At 46.2% G+C, this 20075-nt stretch overlaps 1 protein-coding gene across 1 annotated transcript in view; it reads left to right on the top strand.

Annotated features, from left to right (window-relative positions):
* Positions 1 to 20075, top strand: part of cdkal1 (CDK5 regulatory subunit associated protein 1-like 1) — a 505260-nt gene that overhangs the window by 371891 nt on the left and 113294 nt on the right. Inside the window, exon 13 of the mRNA XM_056286983.1 lies at positions 2261 to 2323. Within this exon, the coding sequence (XP_056142958.1) occupies positions 2261 to 2323 (63 nt within the window). The remainder of the gene's footprint in view (positions 1 to 2260; positions 2324 to 20075) is intronic.

Below are 20075 nucleotides of genomic sequence, written 5' to 3'. Positions count from 1 at the left end.
TTGTCTTCCAGTAGCTTTCCCTCCTCTCCTCCGCTCACCTCCCCACTCCGGTGCACTGACCCCTCCTCCATTTCTCTCTTCTTCCTTCTCTCATCTCACTTCTCTGCAATACTCTTTTCTCCTCTGCTCTTCTTTCCCCTTTTCTTCCTTGTTCTCCTCTCCTGCTCTCTCTTCTCCCCTACTCACCTTTTATTTTTCTCTTCCCGCTCCCTTTTGGCCTCTGTAATCTCTTCATCCTTCTTTGGCCAAATTTATGTTCCTTTTGTCTTCCGCTCAAATGGAAAAGATCAGAACTAGAAATCATGGAATTCTTTGATGGAATCAAGATTTTTTTCTTCTTACACCCCCCCCACACACACACACACATTTGTTTTACTACCTTCATTGACTACACTCCCTAGCCTCTAACCTTAACTTAATCCTAATCCTAATTTTTTTTCACTCCCCCTCTTTTTTTTTTTCTCACCAATTGTGCCTGTCCAATTGCCCCACTCTTCCAAGCCGTCACGGTCGCTGCTCCACCCCTCTGCCGATCCGGGGAGGGCTGCAGACTACCACATGCCTCCTCTGATATATGTGGAGTTGCCAGCCACTTCTTTTCACCTTACAGTGAGGAGTTTCACCAGGGGGACGTAACGCGTGGGAGGATCACGCTATTCCCCCCAGTTCCCCCTCCCCCCCGAACAGGCGCCCCGACCGACCAGAGGAGGCGCTAGTGCAGTGACCAGGACACATACCCACATCCAGCTTCCCACCCGCAGACACAGCCAATTGTTTCTGTAGGGGTGCCTGACCAGGCCAGAAGTAACACGGGGATTTGAACTGGTGATCCCCGTGTTGGCAGGCAACAGAATAGACTGCTACTCTACCTGGAGACCCATCCTAACCTTAATTAAAGTCTTAACCCTAAAATAGATCTTTGAATAAGTAAGGATCAGCCAAAATGTCCTCACTTTGGACAGATATCCTCAGTCTGATGGCTAACAACTCAGACTGGTCCTTACAAATGTAGCTGAAAAAGAAAACACACAGGCACACAGAAATGAAATATGTATATCTATCATTTTATACTGCAGTTTCAATCTTGGTGCCTATGCTCTGCTTTATCAACCTGACCAGAGATATACAGATTCCCTACATCCCCCACCCGCCACCCCTGCCTCCTTCCCTCCCTCCCTGCCTCCCTCCCTCCCTCCTCCGCTCCTTGTTCCGATAATCCTTCAACTGTATAGGCCTCCCCTATAGCTGTCGTGTGTGTCGTGGTGTAATGATGCCCGTGTATGATAGCAGAGCGACATGTAGGTTGTTTGTTCCAGTCTCTCATCGTTAGCCCAGGGACACACAATTCAGCGCTTGCACCCAGAGACAGACAGCAACGGGGAGCGCGTCCCTTTGCTGCACGAGCATATACGTATAGCCACCCCCCTTAGCCAGACAAGGCCTTATCAGCGAGCTAATTAGCAGTCTTTGTAACTCCGTCTGCCCCATGTAACTGATTGCATTAACGACTGCCACACATCAAACACTCATGTCTCAAGCCTTTGCATCTCATTACACATTAAGGACATGCAAGGTTAAGGCCAGGCTTTGAGCAGGAGTGAAATGTGAAAATGAGAAATGTGTTCTCCGTAGCTGAGAGCCACTTTTGCCTCTGTTCACTCCACATTTGACGGGCTCAGTGTATGACTGACTGTAAGGCAGTGCTGTTCACCCATAGTGCGTCCCCCCCTCTTAAACTGACCTAAGAAGTTGACGGTAAAACTGTGTATCTTTCACATAAAAGGAGACATTGTCCTAATTGATTTTACAGATAAAGAAGTTTGTGAAATAAACATTTCAGAACGTGTGTGTGCATGTGTGTATTAGAAATATTAGCATAATGTCTTGAATGATGTTTTTTGATGTTATTGTTTTGCCAGAATATTGATGAATTAATAGATAAATGGGTTTTCTGGAAGTGATTTTCATCCAGATGAATCTCTCAGCATGGGTCTGTTAAAGCTGAGCTGGGGCAAACACAGAGCGCCATGGTATATGTCCATAAGATCCCGTCACGTCTGACAGATGTCCCTTTGTTTTTCTTCCCTGGAATATAACAGACTTACATCAAACTTTGTGTGTCTACTTGAAAACCATTTCAAGACGTTTCATGTTTCCTTTCATGTTATTAATACACCTTACATAGGACGACAATGTGGGTCAGTCAGCACAGCGTTGACTAATTTCTGATTTGTTTTTTTCTCTTAATGTTGTTTTACAGAAAAAACAGAGGACTAAAGAGCTGTCCCAACTCTTTCACTCCTACAACCCCTATGACCATAAGGTAGGACATCTGTCTGTCCGTCTGTCCGTCCCAACTCCTCCAGCCTCTACAACTCCATCTGCCCCATTCATCAGTTTTCACCACCTCCATTCACACATGCACACTAACCTGGACACTAATCTTACAGCGGATTGACCTGTCGGGCTTCTATGTGAACGCCGTACACAGTCAATATTTTGTAGAAGTTGTATCGGCAGTTTGCAGACTCGGGACTTTGTAATGGTTATGTAAATGTTTCTGAAAGACAGATTGTTTTAGTAAAAGCCACAACGTTGCAGCATCATCAGTGTTCAACCAATCACAGTGAATACATCTGCAGTTTGTACACAACAGGTGTTTGACTGAAGCGAGAGATGTATTTGTAAACCAGGAAAAGAAAGACCATGTTTTAAAATATCTGGAAAATGGACCCACTCAGTAATGCGTGAGCTACTTTCAGTCTGCGCAGAGGATGAGATCAGTAGGGAGCCATGTGGTTTAGGTAGAGGTGCTGTATTGTACTATGTTATGGCATACATGCTGTAGTCTGCTAGCCCATGCAGACCGGCAGTTCCGATAACACCGAGGGCGGTCTGGTGGCGGCCTCGCCTGGCGTTGACTGTGTTTTTGGTGTCGTTGTGTGGAGTGCAGGGAGGTCTGTTGAGGGTGTCTGGCTGGGAGAGCTGGCATTGGATCGGCTGGGGGAGCCTGGTCTGCTGCGGCCGGTGGGCCCAGGGACCGTGGCCCTAACCGGAGCTGCGACTGAAGGGGAAACACCAAGGGCGGTCTGACCGGACGTGGAAGCGAGGCAGGCTAAGCTAACTGCTAGCCCATGCAGACCGGCAGTTCCGACAGTCATCCTGGCTGGCGTTCGTTTTCTCTTGGACAGTAAATTTTATTTAGTTTAGATATATGTGTTAGTTTGGATATACGTATGTGTTCTTGTAGTTTCTGGATGTGTTTTTGTCTTTGTGTTGCACTACTGTGGGCTAGGAGAAACAATGTTTCCTTTTATTTCATGTAAGCAAGTACATGAAATAAAAGAACAAATAAAGTGCTCCTGATTCCTGATGTAAGGCGTCCTACACAAGCGTGGCGTAGCGAGACCGAAGACACTGTCATGTCGTGTGTGAGCAAACGCTGTCTGTAAATCATACTGATAGAGGCTGTGTGTCCGAATGGCAGAAAGCAACTGCGGTGCTGGAAAAGCCATTATGGCAGTGTTATGGAGGAGCTGTATATCGCTCTCTTATTTCACGGCTTCTACACTTCTATCCATGCAGTTCCAGCCCTCGTTGGCGGTCACTGTGTTTCTAGATGGCTCTTTCATGTTGTTTCATGTCTTACAGTTGTTGTTTTTTTATTCTCTGCCCTGGTTGTATTTCTTCTATTGTATCTTGGTATAGCTATCACGTCTACTTTTTTAAATGCGCTAAATTCTCTGACTGAGTCGCTCGCCGTGTTTAATGCTGTACGGCTTCTCACTGAGGACCCAGCTACATCCACCTTCATGCAACCCCACACTTGCCTTTTTGTATTTTTTTTCATGTATTTAATATCCCAACAAGGTGTATGTATGCACAAATAATGTCTTTGTGGATGAGATGAGTGCACTGACCCTTCAAGATGGACAAGAGTGGTCAGCCATCTATTTCATCCGGACCACTGAAGTGCTTGTAGCTGATTGCACTCCACTGAGTGTGTGTGAGTGTGTGTGTGTGTGTGTGTGTGTGTGAGTGTATGAATTTTTATTTACAAGTATCTTGGCATGTTCTATATGCAAGTTTTAGATAAAACATCCATGTGATGATCAGAGTCTGTGCATGCATGGTAGTGCACTTTATTTGTTTGTTTGTTTGTTTGCTTAAGGTCCTTGCACATGTTAACCACTTAGCAGGACATGTTTTGACATTCAAGTCCATTTTCATACCTAAGAGAAATGGATCAGGCACTTTTTTTGGATTCTCCCTCCTTTTTTCTCCCCAATTGTACTTGGCGAATTACCCCACTTTTCCGAGCCGTCCCGGTCGCTGCTCCACCCCCTCTGCCGATCTGGGGAGGACTGCACACTACCTCGTGCCTCCTCCGATACATGTGGAGTCGTCAGCCGCTTCATTTCACCTGACAGTGAGGAGTTTAGCCAGGGGGATGTAGAACATGGGAGGATCACGCTATTCCCCCCAGTTCCCCCCCCCCCCGAACAGTTGCCCCGACCAACCAGAGGTGGCGCTGGTGCAGTGACCAGGACACATACCCACATCCGGCTTCCCATCCGCCGATACGGCCTATTGTGTCTGTAGGGACGCCCGACCAAGCCGGAGGTAACACGGGGATTCGAACCGACGATCCCCGTTTTGGTAGGCAACGGAATAGACCGCTACGCTACCTGGACGCCCCTAAAATTTGTACTCTAAACAACTATAAAAAGATATGGTATCCGATCACAGTCAGAACAAGTTTGCAGAAACGAATGTCGTTTAAAAGACAGATTTCAATCCAGACAGCATTGAGTTTCTCAGTGTGGGAGACGATGCCCCTTTCCTCACAGAGCAGCCATCAGGATCACACTCACATGACCAGCCGCACTGTTGTGACACACACCAGTCACTATCCAGAGACAGCAAGCCAACCTTTCACCAGCACCCACACTCCACCTCCAAGCCTGCTGAAAACCAACAGAAGAACAGACACAACCTCTCTTTGGTCAGCCGACACCTTGAACAGACTAATCATCCAGAACACCGTACCCTGTCCACCACCAGGACACATGGCGAAGACGATGGTAGCAGTCCAATGGCCTGCTGCCACCACACCTCCCCATTACAGATGCCACGGTCGCAGTCTCCCCTTTCTCTCAAATCATGATTCAGCATTAAGCTTCCAATCCTTTGGAACAACACACATACACACACACACACACTTGCACACACGCAAACACACACAGACACACCCCCACACACACACAGAGTCGTTGTGAGTCACGTCTTCACAAGAACATTCCACAAACATCTTAATGTCTTCACACACACCACTTGTTGACTTCATGTTTTGTTCATGCCAAGAGACTGAGAACAAAAGGACTTTAACCATATACGGACTGAAATGTCTTAATTCTTTCACTTTCATCTTACTTAAACTCTTTTCAGTCCACTTTGTGTTTATTCTAAACATGTCAGTTGTAGCCTACCCTTCCAGCGACTTCATCAAATCATAACAACCGTGGCAAATGTCTTAAGCTAGCTGTGTCTACTCAGCTGATTTTGGGTTAACAAGAACCATGTTTGTATCATTCCACTTGTCTCAATATGAACTCTGCAAGTCTTCTGACAAATTTATGCAGTAACTGATAATACACAGCATATGAAAATAGCACGTATAACACTGAATCAGTGTTTCAAATGTTGGCGTCTGCCCGCCTTGGAAGGTGACCCAGCCTTCTTTTTTTTATCTGTTTATTGGGTTTTGCAATATTTTTTACATGACACAAACAAACAATCAAGCATATGCATCCCCTCCCTCTTTCCTTCCCTCCCTCCCATCTCCAGAGCAGAGATTCATCCATCCATTATCCAAACCACTAATCCTGCTCTCAGGGTCGCGGGGATGCTGGAGCATATCCCAGCAGTCATTAGGCGGCAGGCGGGGAGACACCCTGGACAGGCCGCCAGGCCATCACACAGGGCTCTCACACACACACACACACACACACACACACACACACACACACACACACACACACACACACACACACACACACAAAATAAAGGCATTCTAAAGCAATTGAACAGCCAAGTGTAGAGCAAAAAACTAAAACTGTTTGTTTGGCAAAGATATCCATTACTGTCCGTGTGTTTGCCTGAAGAAATCTGTGCCTTGTGTGTGTTTGTGTGTGTGTGTGTGTAATTGAGAGGGAGCTAGGATGGTGGGCATGCATGCGGATGTACAATGTACCTAGGGACAATTTAGTACGGCTGAGGAGCACCCAGAGGATTTTGGATGCCCACCTTAGGTCCTGAGAGATTTTGGAACCCAGAAATCTGTAGGTTTTCACTGTAGACACTGCGCTGTTGGGTATGGTGGGGGGAGGCAGTGTTGGGGGGCTCCTCCTGAAGTTTACTGTTATCTCACTGTTTTGAGTGTCTTCAGCTCCAGGTTGTTATGGCCGCACCAGAGGGCCAGCTGATCAACCTCTTGAGGTCTATATGCAGACTCGCCACCATCCCGGATAAGGCCAGTGATGGCTGTGTCATCCGTAAACTTCAGGAGCTTAACAGACGGGTCACCTGAGTTGCAGTTATTTGTGTAGAGGGAGAAGAGTAGAGGGGAGAGCACACATCCCTGAGGGGCGCCGGTGCTCATTGTCCAGGTGTTGGATGTGATTTTCCCCAGCCTCACCAGCTGCCTCTGTCAGTCAGGAAGTTTTTAATCCACTGGCGGATGGGGCTGATACAGTGAGCTGGGTGAGTTTGGAGTGGAGGATATCTGGGATGATGGTGTTGAACGCTGAGGTGAAGTCCACAAACAGGACCTTTGCATATGTCCCTGGGAGTTGAGTTGTTGGAAGATGTAGTGCAACCTCATGTTGACTGCATCATCCACTGACCTGTTTGCATGGTAGGCAAACTGCAGGGAGTCAAGCAGGGGGCCTGTGATTTTCTTCAGGTGGGCCAACACCAGTCTCTCTGAGTATTTCATGACCACAGATGTTAGGGCAATAGGCTGGAGTCATTTAATCATACACAGAGTTTCTTGGGAACTGGGATGATAGTGGAGCTCTTGTAGCAGGATGGGACTTCACACAACTCCAGTGATCTGTTTAAGATCAGTGTGAAGATAGGGGTCAGCTGGTCAGCATATGTAGATATTAAGACAGGAGGGTGACACGCCATCCGGGCCCGGTGCCTTCCTGGTCTTCTGTCTCTGGAAGAGCTGGCACACGTCCTCAGTGCAGGTCCTGAGTGTGGGTGGGTGTTCGGTGGGGAGGGGGGAGTGGCTGGCAGAGAGTGCAGTCGGTTGTGTATTGTGGCCAGAGAGGGGGAGGGGTCTAAATGTCTGCCCCCTCAAACCTGCAGTAAAACCCATGTAGGTCATCAGCCAGTTGATGGTTCCCTGTAGTGTGGGGGGATGATCTCCTGTAGTTGGTAATGTCTTTCAAACCACTCCAGACTGGTGATGGGTCATTGGCAGAAACCAGACCCAGAGCTTATTGTTGTTAAAGGTATAGAAGGTTTTGGTGGGCACAGACATGTCCTCACATAAGCTGATGTAAGATGTCACCGTGTCAGTAAGTTTGTCCAAGTCTGTAGATGCAGCCTCAAAAACACTCCAATCAATGTAGTCGAGGCAGGCCTGAAGCTGCAGTTTCGACTCATAGGTACATTTCTTTAGTGTTAAACACAGGCTTTGCAGATTTAAGTTTCTGACTGTAGGTTGGGATAAGATGAATCAGACAGTGATCAGAGAGGCCCAGGGCTGCACGGGGCACAGAGCGATGGGCGTCCTTTAATATTGTATAGCAGTGATCCAGAGTGTTTTTGTCTCTGGTGGGACATTTAACATGCTGTTTGTGTTTTGGCAGTTCGTGGCTGAGGTTTGCTCTGTTAAAATCCCCAAGGATAATGAGTAGGGAGTCTGGATATTTGTGCTCCATGTTTGTAGTTTGATCAGCCAGGTGTTTTAACGCCGCTTGAACACAGGCCTGGGGGGGGGATATAGACACCGACCAGAGTAAATGATGAAGATTGCTGCGGTGAATAGAATGGTGTACAGTCAATGAAAAAGGTCTCTTAAGTGAGGGCTGCATGATTTCTTCAACACTGTGACATCCGTACACCAGCCTTCGTTTATGTAGAAGCGTATGCTGCCACCCTGTTTTTTCTTGATAGCTCCATATCACAGTCCGCCCAGAGGAGTTGGGACTGTGGCAGATGAAGTGTACTGTCTGCGATATGCTCACTAAGCCAGGTTTCAGCGAGGCACAGGGTGGCAGATCTGGAAAAGTCTGAGTTTTTCTATTTAGGAGTAGCAGTTTGTCCATCTTGTTGGCCAGAGAGTGGACATTCGCTTGGTAGATTGACAGGAGCATGGTTCTAAATCCCCCGCTGTCGCAGTTTAATGAGCACTCTGGCTCACCTACCCCTTCGGCATCTTCGGCGTAGTCCACACATGGCTAGATATTTCACACACCAGATATTGGTGAATGAGGCCCAATGGTTCCAGAGGCAGTTTCTAACTCGGCGGTGAGTGTTGCAACCAAGGACGGATTATTATTTTTACATGCTTCGGCAGTCCCGTACCGTGGTCTTGTGTGTCCTACCACCTCACGACTGACCTGTTGCTACTCCAATACGTTTCCACTTCACAACAGAACTACAGTTGACCAGGGAGATCTAGCAGGACGGATATTTGACCAACTGACTTGTGCGAAAGGTGGCACGTTGAAAGTAACTGAGCTCTTAAGTACGACCCATTCTACTGCCAATGTTTGTCAATGGAAAATGCATGGTTGTACGCTTAATTTCATGCAGCTATTAGCAATGGGTAAGGCCACTAATTAGAAAGTGTGTCCACATGCTTTTGGCCATGTAGTGTACTTTTCCTGTTTTTCGTGGTGCCTGCAATTCGGTCACTAAACCGAAAAGACCTGCACTGTGCTTGATATAGTTAAAGTTGGGTAAGAGGTAAGAACTTTTAACTATATCTATAAGTAAGCTTAAACTTTACCCATAAGTAAAGCAAGATCTGTTACAATACTACCGTTAACGGTTTCTTCTTGAATGTTCAACATGGACAGTCGATTCCGTCTCTGTTGGCTCTTAGAGTGATTAACTTGCTGGATGAGTGATTCAGTCTTATAGTTACTACGTATGGTAACCTCCTCTGCTTTCCCCCTTAAATAAGTCCACAGCATTTTTGCCGAATTCCTTGTACCCCTGAGTTTCAGAGTACCCCTGAGTTTGAGGAAAACCAGAAGTTAATTTGCTCTGTAATTTTCACTGAGCTTGTGCCTGAAAAATGCAAACATTGCTGATCCAGACGGGATTCAGATCACTAGGTAATGATAGACGAAAATAACCTGACCTTCCATGGCGAAAACTGACCCAGTCCGGCTAGAGTTTAGGTTTAGTTTAAACCTTTCATATCCGATGCTTATTCTTTATGAGCTAGGTTGTGAGTTTGTTCCAAGATCGGCACTCCTTCTATGAAGCTTTATAACTGCTTCTCGTTGAACATCTGAACTTTCCACTGTCATCTTTTCATTAAGACTCAGATGTTGGAGTTTCAGTTTTTGTGGAATTATTTGGTGCTTTCATCTTGTAGTTCTCAACTGAAACACTCCCCAAAAACTGAGATCAAGATGAAGTTGTGGTCTAAATGTAATTGAAGTAGCCCTCAGACATTTTGTTTAGCAGTTTGACCTTATAGAGATTTTACCTCTACTAGTGTGTCTCAATATGTGTGTGTGTGTGTGTGTGTGTGTGTGTGTGTGTGTGTGTGTGTGTGTGTGTGTGTGTGTGTGTGTGTGTGTGTATAGGAACGATAAAATTAGAGGGACAGCTCAGGTTGGACGGTTTGGAGACAAAGCAAGAGAGGCAAGATTGAGATGGTTTGGACATGTGTGGAGGAGAGATGCTGGGTATATTGGGAGAAGGATGCTGAATATGGAGCTGCCACGGAAGAGGAAAAGAGGAAGGCCAAAGAGGAGGTTTATGGATGTGGTGAGGGAGGACATGCAGGTGGCTGGTGTGACAGAGGAAGATGCAGAAGACAGGAAGAGATGGAAATGGATGATCTGCTGTGGTGACCCCTAATGGGGGCAGCCAATAGTAGTAGTAGTAGTAGAGATATATCCGGGCGGCCCAGTGGTTAGCCCTGTCACCTCACAGCAAGAAGGACCTGGGTTCTAATCTTGATGGTCATCCTAGGTCGTCCTCTGTGTGGAGTTTGCGTGTTCTCCCCGTGTTTGTGGTGGGTTTTCTCCGGGTGGTGCTCCGGTTTCCCCCACCATCAACAAGACATGCATGTTAGGGTTAATACTCCTGTCTGTGCCCCTGACCGAGGCATGGCAAGACGAACTGGAGTTTGTCCTGGGTCCCCGGGTGCTGCACGGTGGCTGCTCACTGCTCCCAGCTACACAGCTAGGATGGGTTAAATGTAGAGCTGGATTTCCCCAAGAGGGATTAATAAAGTATACCAAATATCAAATATATATCAGAAACAGAATCAGAATCATGTTTACTGGCCATGTAGTTTTGCACATATGTGGAATGTGACTCCAGTTTTGTGGCTCTCTCAGTGTACTTAACATAGAATAACAACACTGCAACGCAACAATATTCAGATATACCCACAAGGATTGACTTACACAGGTGAAATAAGAGGTGATAAAGTGCAATGGTGCAGAGAATATATCGGAATAAATAAATAAATAAATAAATATTTAATTTGCTGGTACTAATTGATAGGATGGAAGAGAGATCACGTTTCCACTGTGGCATGCAAGGATCTGGGCCTCCCACGCATTGAAATACACACAGCACACACAAACAGAGGGCCACACAAAGACACACATACAGTAGTATACACACGAACATGTGCCCAGCTGCAAGTATACACACAGACATGACAACATGCATATACACACACCAAAGCATTAGCAGGCACGCTTTCCAAAAAAGCCCTCTGTCCAACTTGAGAAAGTTAATTCACTGTATCTTTATACACTTGGACATTAACACATTTGCATCTAAATGAGATATTTAGTATTTGTGACCATGCCTGTTTCTTAGGTATTGTTCCCTAAGGAGTTGTGAAACTGACTAAATGTGAATGTGTGCAGCTTGCTGTGCGGCGCTCCTCGTTCTCGCCAGTCTCCTTTGATTAGTTCTTAACATCTGTGTGCTCGGGCTTGTTGTTTCTTTTCTTCTCTCCCCCCCCCTTTTTTTTCCTCATTTTTTCTATAAGAAAGCATCACCAATCGTCTATTGTTAAAAGTATTGTTGTTATGATCATGAACATGTTGGTTCCTTTGAATTAAAGTTCTCTCAGGAGAGTAAAAACAAAGTGATAGTTTTAAGAAACTTTTTCTTCCCTAGGTTTAAGTTAGGTTCCATTTGAGGTCTATTTGATTGGCAGATCCCCCCCCCTTTTTCTCCCCTATTGTATCCAGCTAATTACCCCACTCTTCTGAGCTGTCCCGGTCGCTGCTCCACCCCCTCTGCCGATCCGGGGGGGGGGGGGGGTCCTCCAGACTACCACATGCCTCCTCCAGTACATGTGGAGTCACCAGCCACTTCTTTTCACCTGACAGTGCGGAGTTTCACCAGGGGGACATAGCACATAGGAGGATCACGCTATTCCCCCCAGTTCCCCCTACCCCCCCGAACAGGTGCCCCTACCGACCAGAGGAGGCGCCAGTGCAGCGACCAGGACACACAGCCACATCCGGCTTCCCACCCACAGACAAAGGCCAATTGTGTCTGTAGGGACACCTGACCAAGCCGGAGGTAACGCAGGGACTCGATCCAGTGATCCCCATGTTGGTAGGCAACGGAATAGACTGCTGCACTACCCGGACGCCCCCTGATTGGCAGATTTTTCATGTGCGTTTTGACACACTTGGTAGGCACTCGAACTGAAAGCGGCTCACAGTACGTGAGCAGGTCACAGCAACAGTTTTGGCTGTAGTTAAATTTTTGGTCATTTAGTTGCTCATTCAGTGTGCTGGCTGCCTTCATATACCATGTTACTCAGCTTATCATGCTACCCCGGCTCTTTTCTGTGGCCATAGATTAAGTTCCCCCCAGTATGTCTGCTGGTATTATCCCACATAGCCAAGAGATATAAATTAATGATAATAAATGTGATTCCAGCATGCTCCCCTGCCCAGTCCTTCTCGACTCCTATACATTGTGCAAATTAACAGACAAGTCAGCTCGTGTTAAAGCCTAAATAGCCTTTAGTAGGCCTGTCATGATAACAGCATTTTTTGGGTTGATATATTGTCCCAGAAATTATTGAGATAAACGATATTATTGTCATTTTAAGACCCATTTTATGCCGCTGATATAATGATAATAGAATAGTATAATGATGCAAGTGCAACCTTTCAAAAAGCAATGAACTTGTAATTCTTAAGAATATTCCCAGTTGGGGTCACGGGGATGCTGGAGCCTGTCCCAGCCGTCATTGGGTGGCAGGCGGGGAGACACCCTGGACAGACCGCCAGGCCATAAACAGGCCCGACACACACACACGTTCATACCTAGGGACAATTTAGTACGGCCGATTCACCTGACCTACATGTCTTTGGACTGTGGGAGGAAACCGGAGCACCGGGAGGAAACCCACGCAGACACGGGGAACATGCAAACTCCCAGAGGACGACCCGGGACAACCCCCAAGGTTGGACTACCTCGGGGCTCGAACCCAGGACCTTCTTGCTGTGAAGCCACCGTGCTAACCACTGCGCCACCGTGCCACCCTCAGACATTAAATGTGATTTTTTTTTTTTTAAGATATGCTGTATACCTATTAACCTTGAGTAAATAACACATTATCTTCACTTCCCCTGCCCTTTGTCGCTGTGTGTGTGTGTGTGTGTGTGTGTGTGTGTGTGTGTGTGTGTGTGTGTGTGTGTGTGTGTGTGTGTGTGTGTGTGTGTGTGTTTGGGTGTGTTTGTGTGTGTGTCACACTCCAACACAGAGTGGAAAGGAGAGGACAGAAGCAGCATGACCAGAAATGACAGCCAATCGTGTCTCAGCGTAGTTTTGCTCCGTCCCTTCAGCCTGGGTGCTGTGATAAACTGAGGCGCTGTGTCAGGTTATAACAGTAGGGACTTCTGGACTCATGCTGGCTAAAATGTTGGTGACATTCTCGCGTAAGCAGACACGCGTGTAAACATAACGAGCAATATCGAATTCATCAGAGATGATTGAGGTCATGTCCATGTGTGGTACGATAAGTCGATAACGTAATTATCGTGGCAGGCCTAGCCTTTATAGAAATTAAATAAGCTTGATCACTTGAAATCGCATGTCCCTGGGGGGGGGGGGGGCAGACCTAGCAAGGTAATTAAAAAAAAGTTTATCTGTGGATTTTATGTGTTTACAAAGACCGGCTGGTATGTGTGTTTGAAAAGCCAGTGTGAAGTCAAATTGAAAAGGAAATATAATCAGGAAATACAAAAAGGAAATCTGGGCATTATGGCAGCCATGCAGCATAATAGGGATGTGTGGGAAAATGGAAGCGGTGTGCAACTCTGTTCCGTGTGTGTGTGTGTGTGTGTGTGTGTGTGTGTGTGTGTGTGTGTGTGTGTGTGTGTGTGTGTGTGTGTGTGTGTGTGTGTGTGTGTGTGTGTTCGTGCAGGGAGCAAGGCTCATTGGTCCATCGCTCTAGGCTCCTGCCCAACTGAAACAACACATGCAAATGAGCTCATTTCTGCTCTCCCTTTGAGTTCGTGTTTGTGTGTGTGTGTGTGTGTATATGTGTGTGTTCGTGTTTTCAAAAAACGTCCTTTATTTTGCCTCTCCCTCCATATTAAACAGTAACGTTCATGTGAGTATGCATGTATGCATATGAGAAATGTATGAAATTGTGCATATATGGCTACCCAAGTGATTTCTTTAAACGAATTTGTGTTTGTGTTTGTGATGATTAATGTGAAGTATCCTATGGCCAGATGGTGTTGAACAAGGCTCATCCATCAGCAATGAAAAGACCAGTGGGCAGAAAGCTGGCAGGCCACTTTGTCTAGGGCCAAGGCCCAACACTGGACTCGCTCACGTACACACACACACACCCACACACACACACACACACACACACACACACACACATAGACAACCCAAAGCCTTGGCTGTGAAACCTACTGAGCCGGAGCCATGTTGGGGCCTTGTGTTGTGTTGTGAACACACATTACATTTCTTGCCTACCTGAGACACCCATGAGTGAATTTGGCCTCTCAACCTGGCAACCCGATCAGTATCAGCTCTTATCAAATGAACACCTGCCAGATACGGGCCTGCAACCAGTTTTTGACTCCAAGTTACTGTTCCAGTCTGCCGTTAGCACTGGAAGTGGGGGGCTGGGGGGGGGGGGCTGGCTGCAGCTCCCCCTAGTGGTGGGTGCCCCCCCCCCAGTAGTGGCAGGTGTCTGTGTAACATCTTAGTCCCAACAGTGTGCCTAACTTTTCCTAACGTACAAATGCAAAAAATATATAAAACATACCTTTATTATAAACAGTGAGCTGGGGCTGTGTGGAATGTACATGTTTAGTAATAAAGTGAGTAAACACTACATTACAGATCTGTTACACACGCACCTTACAAACAAAACAATGCCATCATACTGTATCGGCCGGGGGAGGAGGTCGCTCTGACTGTCAATGGTTCTGCGCTGGGAGAGCGCAATGGCTGATGGGACTGTTAACATTAGATTTAAAATTGTGTTTTAATGACGTGGTGTTGATGTTGTGGTTATTCTTGTGTTGTTGTTTCGGGGGTTCCACTCTGACTACGTAGGAGATCGTTTACTGACTAAGTGACTGTAGGAGCGTGACTGGGACTGATGTCACTGCTTGGGGTGTGTGTGTGTGTGGGGGGGGGGGTTGTTACGTCGTTGTCAGTTCTGGTCCATTCTGGCCGGTGTGCACGAGAGTTACGATTAAAAAGAGATAGTTGTCTGTCGACTCATTCGTCCACGCCAGCTCGCCACAATACTTTTCGTTTTAGTTGGCAACCCCCCTACTTAAGCCATCTCCCCACACACTTGCAGTCTGCATAATCATTTGGTTCATTTTCTAGATGGCTCCTTTAGTAGTCAACTACCACAACAGTAGTTCAGTCACTTTCTGACCTTGTGTCTTTTCGAGATATAAAACTGCTTAAAAAAAGCCATAATTGATAATTAGAATTTACACAGTTTCATTTAGCAGACACTTTTATCCAAAGTGACGTACGTCTGAGAGCTGATACAACACAAGCAAGGATCTAGTAAGGGGGGAACAACATGAGTAGGTGCCATAAAGCTACGTTCGAGTCTGATAGGATGTGGGTGCAAACAGGCAGTGCACAGAGACAATACATAGAGGGCATAGAAGCAGATTTTTTTTCTTCAGTCCATCAAGAGCAGGGGTGTTCGCAAAAGAGCTGGGTCTTGAGTCATTTCTTAAAGGCTGAGAGGGACGGGTCCGGGTAGCATAGCGGTCTATTCCATTTCCTATCAACACAGGGATCACCTGTTCGAATCCCTGTGTTACCTCCGGCCTGGTCTGGTGTCCCTACAGACACAATTGGCTGTCTGAAGGTGGGAAACCGCTGCACTAGTGCCTCCTCTGGTTGGTTGGGGTGCCTGTTCGGGGGGGGGGTGCGGGGAATAGCGTGATCCTCCCACATGCTACATCCCCCTGGTGAAACTCCTTGCTGTCAGGTGAAAAGAAGCGGCTGGCGACTCCGCATGTATCAGAGGAGGCATGTGGTAGTCTGCAGCCCTCCCTGGATTAGCAGAGGGGGTGGAGCAGCAACTGGGACGGCTCAGAAGAGTGGGGTAATTGGCCAAGTACAATTGGGATGAAAAAGGCGGAAGAAAATAAATAAAATAAAATAAAAAAAGATTGAGATGGACTCTGCTGATCGAACATAGTTTGGTAACTCCTTCCACCACCGAGGAACTACAGGAGAATCTAGTTAGTGACTTAGGGCCCTGTTGCGGTGGTGGTACCAGCCGCCTTTCATGGGCAGAGCTAGTGAGCGGGGGGGGGGTAGACCTGAATGGGGGAGTTCAGGTAGGTGGCAGCTGTTTTAGTTTCTGTTCTGTAAGCGAGTGTCAGGGTTTTGAATTTGGTGCGGAAGCGACTAGGAGCCAGTGGAGGGATATGACCAGCGGGGTGATGTGTGTTATTTTGGGCTGGTTGAAGACCAGACATGCCGCTATGTTCTGGAAAATCTGGAGAGGTTTGAACGTACATGTGGGGAGGCCTGCCAGTAAGGAGCTGCAGTAGTCGATGTGTGATGTTACAGGAGATGTGCTGCATGCTCAGACAGGAAGGGTCCAATCATCCTGATGTTGTATAGGGCAAATCAACATGGCCGAGCAATTGAACCCACTTGAATCGTAAAGGTCATAATAAATGTGATAATAATTGTTCATACATTTGAAGAGTTGCACACATCCAGTGGTCTTGCTGACCTTTCTTGTGAGCGAGGTCTAGCAAACAACTGGTAGATTTTCTATTTTCACTTTGTCCAACCATACTCCACCCATAGATCATAGATATGGAACTACAGAATAGCCAGAAGCTTCTGTTGTTACTAAATGGTGAATGGATTGAGTGTTGCATAACGCTGTTCTAGCTACAACAGCCACTTAAAGCACTTTGCAATTGATTAATGCCTCACATTCAGCCACACACACACACACACACACACACACACACACACACTCATACACTAATGGAGCGGAGATGGCACCGCTCAATATCATGGGAGATAGTGAAAAATAATCAAACATTTTAGTATTTGATTGCCTGAATTACTTTAGTTTTTTTTAACATTACTTTATTTCCGACATTTATATATTTATTTGAGTTTCTTATGTATGAATGACCCAAAATTATTGCTTTAAGTGGACTGCTTGATCACAGTCAGCGTCAATATAGGAATGATTCCCAGAAACGGTGTTAATATGGGTGAAGCGCTTCCCAGGTGGAGAGAGCTGCAGTCAGACAGGGGGGTTTATCCTCGTCTCCCCTGGTTTAACACAATTCGACGATCAGTGGTGATGATGCACCATATCCAACAATGGAAAGAGAAGAAGAAGAAGACGAAGAAGAAGAAGATCTCAAGCAGATATAGATATGGAGCTTTCAAATTTCAATGGAGCTTTCAAAACATTCTGGAAAAGGCTGCAAAATCTTTGTGAAACGTATTTGACATGTTTGTCAGATGTCAAGGACGCACACAGCAGGTGTCATTCATCAATCCTTTGTACGTAGAAATTTGTTCTTACACACCCATAGATTTTTTTTTTTAGCTCTCAAAATTGTCTGACAGGCAGAAGCAAAGCCAGATGGTTATTTGTAATTCCTTCCCCCTAACATCTATTGTCTACCTCTTGCAACTAGCCATCACCCAGGCTTACAGTGACAGTGTTAACCAATTGATGTCTAAATTCAAGGGTTAGCCAGCTTCTACACTGGCCTCTGAGACAAACTTCAGGGCCAAAAAATCCCATGGGTGTGTAAGAACAAATTTGTATGTACAAACAAACAATTGATGAATGAGGCCCAATTGTATCTGGCCAATTACCCCACTCTTTCAAGCCATCCCGGTCGCTGCTCCACCCCCTCTGCTGATCCGGGGAGGGCTGCAGACTACCACATGCCTCCTCCCATACATGTGGAGTCGCCAGCCGCTTCTTTTCACCTGACAGTGAGGAGTTTCTCCAGAAGGACCTAACGCGTGGGAGGATCACGCTATTCCCCCCAGCCCCCCCCCCCAAACAGGCGCCCTGACCGACCAGAGGAGGCGCTAGTGCAGTGACCTGGACACATACCCACATCCAGCTTCCCACCCACAGACACGGCCAATTGAGCCTGTAGGGACCCCCAACCAAGCCGGAGGTAATGTGAGGATTCAAACAGGCGATCCCCATGTTGGTAGACAACGGAATAGACTGCTTTGCTACCTGGACGCCCCTGGCCCAATGTATTTTAGGGAGAAACTCTGAATGTACGAAAAAACTAAGTTGTGTACAAGGAAGACCCCTTTGCATACCATTTAAGTGTAATTGAATTCGAGCAGTTTAAGTGTATCCTGAAGCCCACTACCAGACCTGTATATCCTGAAGCCCACTACCAGACCTGTGTATCCTGAAGCCCACTACCAGACCTGTGTATCCTGAAGCCCACTCCCAGACCTGTGTATCCTGAAGCCCACTCCCAGACCTGTGTATCCTGAAGCCTACTACCAGACATTTTTCCACAGTGCATCTCCACTGAGAGATGCCGAACTGTTTGTGCCACAGTAATTGTTGAGAAAAGGGGGAAAAGTGAAGTGTTTTACACTTCCACACTTGTTTCTCTAACTTCAAGACTGCTACTTTCCTGCATTTATTATCGCTTTATGAATGAAAGATTTAAGCTCTTTTTTTAATTATCAACGAGGATGAGCTGAATGTCAGTGGTGAAGCTAAAGTCACACTACACATCACATCTGTTCTATTTCTGTCTATCTCTGTATAAACCCATTTCAGTTGGTCTGACCCTGTCCTTTGTCCAAACTGACCACACATGATATGGTCTGAGTCCATGACAGCACTGTATGTGTGTGTATAGTGACAAATTGTGTGTGACAGCACGCCACACAGATATGCTCGCTCTCCCTCTCTGTCTCTGTCTCTGTCTCTGTCTCTGTCTCTGTCTCTCTCTCTCTCTCTGTCTCTCTCTCTCTCTCTGTCTCTCTCTCTCTCTCTCTCTCTCTCTCTCTCTCTCTCTCTCTCTCTCTCTCTCTCTCTCTCTCTCTCTCTCTCTCTCTCTCTCATGCCACCATGCTTCCTGGTGTCAGCTTTTACTCTCAGAAGACTTTTCCCTCCCTCAGGTTGGCTGTGAAACTCCCATCATGCTTCAGTCATTCCCAACAGTCTCTGGACTCTTTTTTCTTTTCTTTTTTGTTATGTCTGTGTAAGTGCATAGGTATGTTGTTGTGTGTGTGTGTGTGTGTGTGTGTTTTATAGATGTATCAGCCTTGTACCTGGGGGAAGGCTCAACATGATGCACTCCTTTACTCAAACACACACTCAGTGCTGTGTTCACAGGCCTACATGACAGAGCTGACAGCTTTGCCTATGGCAGGAGAGCAGGGATAAGCTGTCAGCATGGCCTGTCGCACCTGTCCAACCACACAGAGAAACACGGGACAGGGAGAGAGAGGGGGGGGACTTTAGAGAAGGAGGAGATGAGGAGTGAAAGAAAGATTGAGGAGATTGTTCAAAAAGCTGCTGTTAACACACAGGAGACGTTTCGTCTCTTCATTTGTACTAACATCACAGTTTGCTTCGTAAAAATGTATTCATCATTTAAAAAGAAAGTCATTAATTAGGCTTCAACATTTCCTCTTTTCAACAAATCACTTCTTTTTCATTTTCCCCCACAAATAGCTAAACCAAACAATGAGGAAGCTACGTGTTTTTTGTCAGCTCTTAATTACTTTCATTTCCACAATGACAGTATTGTTGTGGTCCTTGTTGTTTGCAATTGTTGTGAAAGGCTAACCTCCGTCTTCCTCTAACTTGACATTTACTCCTCTATTCATTGCCCATCTGACTGTCATATTCTGTTAATTAACCCCACTATTTGGAACAGGACATAGAAGGGGGGAAAAGAGGGCAATCGTTGCCATTTGTTTTCTTTCCACGCTCTCTAAAGATGCCCCCCTTGTTATGTCAAATAACTCGGTCTTCACTCAGGTTGTCCCATGGTTAAGTGAGTGGTATTTATTCATACACGTGTTAAGAGGGAACAACGCACCGCAGTGATCTATCTAATTCTCTGTGTTGAGGTAGTCTCAACACAGGGTTTTATAATTTATTTCAGAAAGGATGGTGCATAGAATTTTACAGTTTTAAAAAGTCTCATCAGTCTCCGATGGCAAACATCTACATTTACTGTCATTCTGGTCCATACTAGGTCCTGACGTAAACCAGGTCATCATCAACATAAAGGTCCTTTTTTTTTCTTATTTGCTCTTTTATCTGAACTCAGTTTACACCTGTTTAA

Source organism: Lampris incognitus, chromosome 9 (assembly GCF_029633865.1).
Source record: "Lampris incognitus isolate fLamInc1 chromosome 9, fLamInc1.hap2, whole genome shotgun sequence".
Classification (NCBI taxonomy): Eukaryota; Metazoa; Chordata; class Actinopteri; order Lampriformes; family Lampridae; genus Lampris; species Lampris incognitus.
Note: the sequence above shows the minus strand (reverse complement) of the source record. Positions and strands in the feature narration are given on the sequence as shown.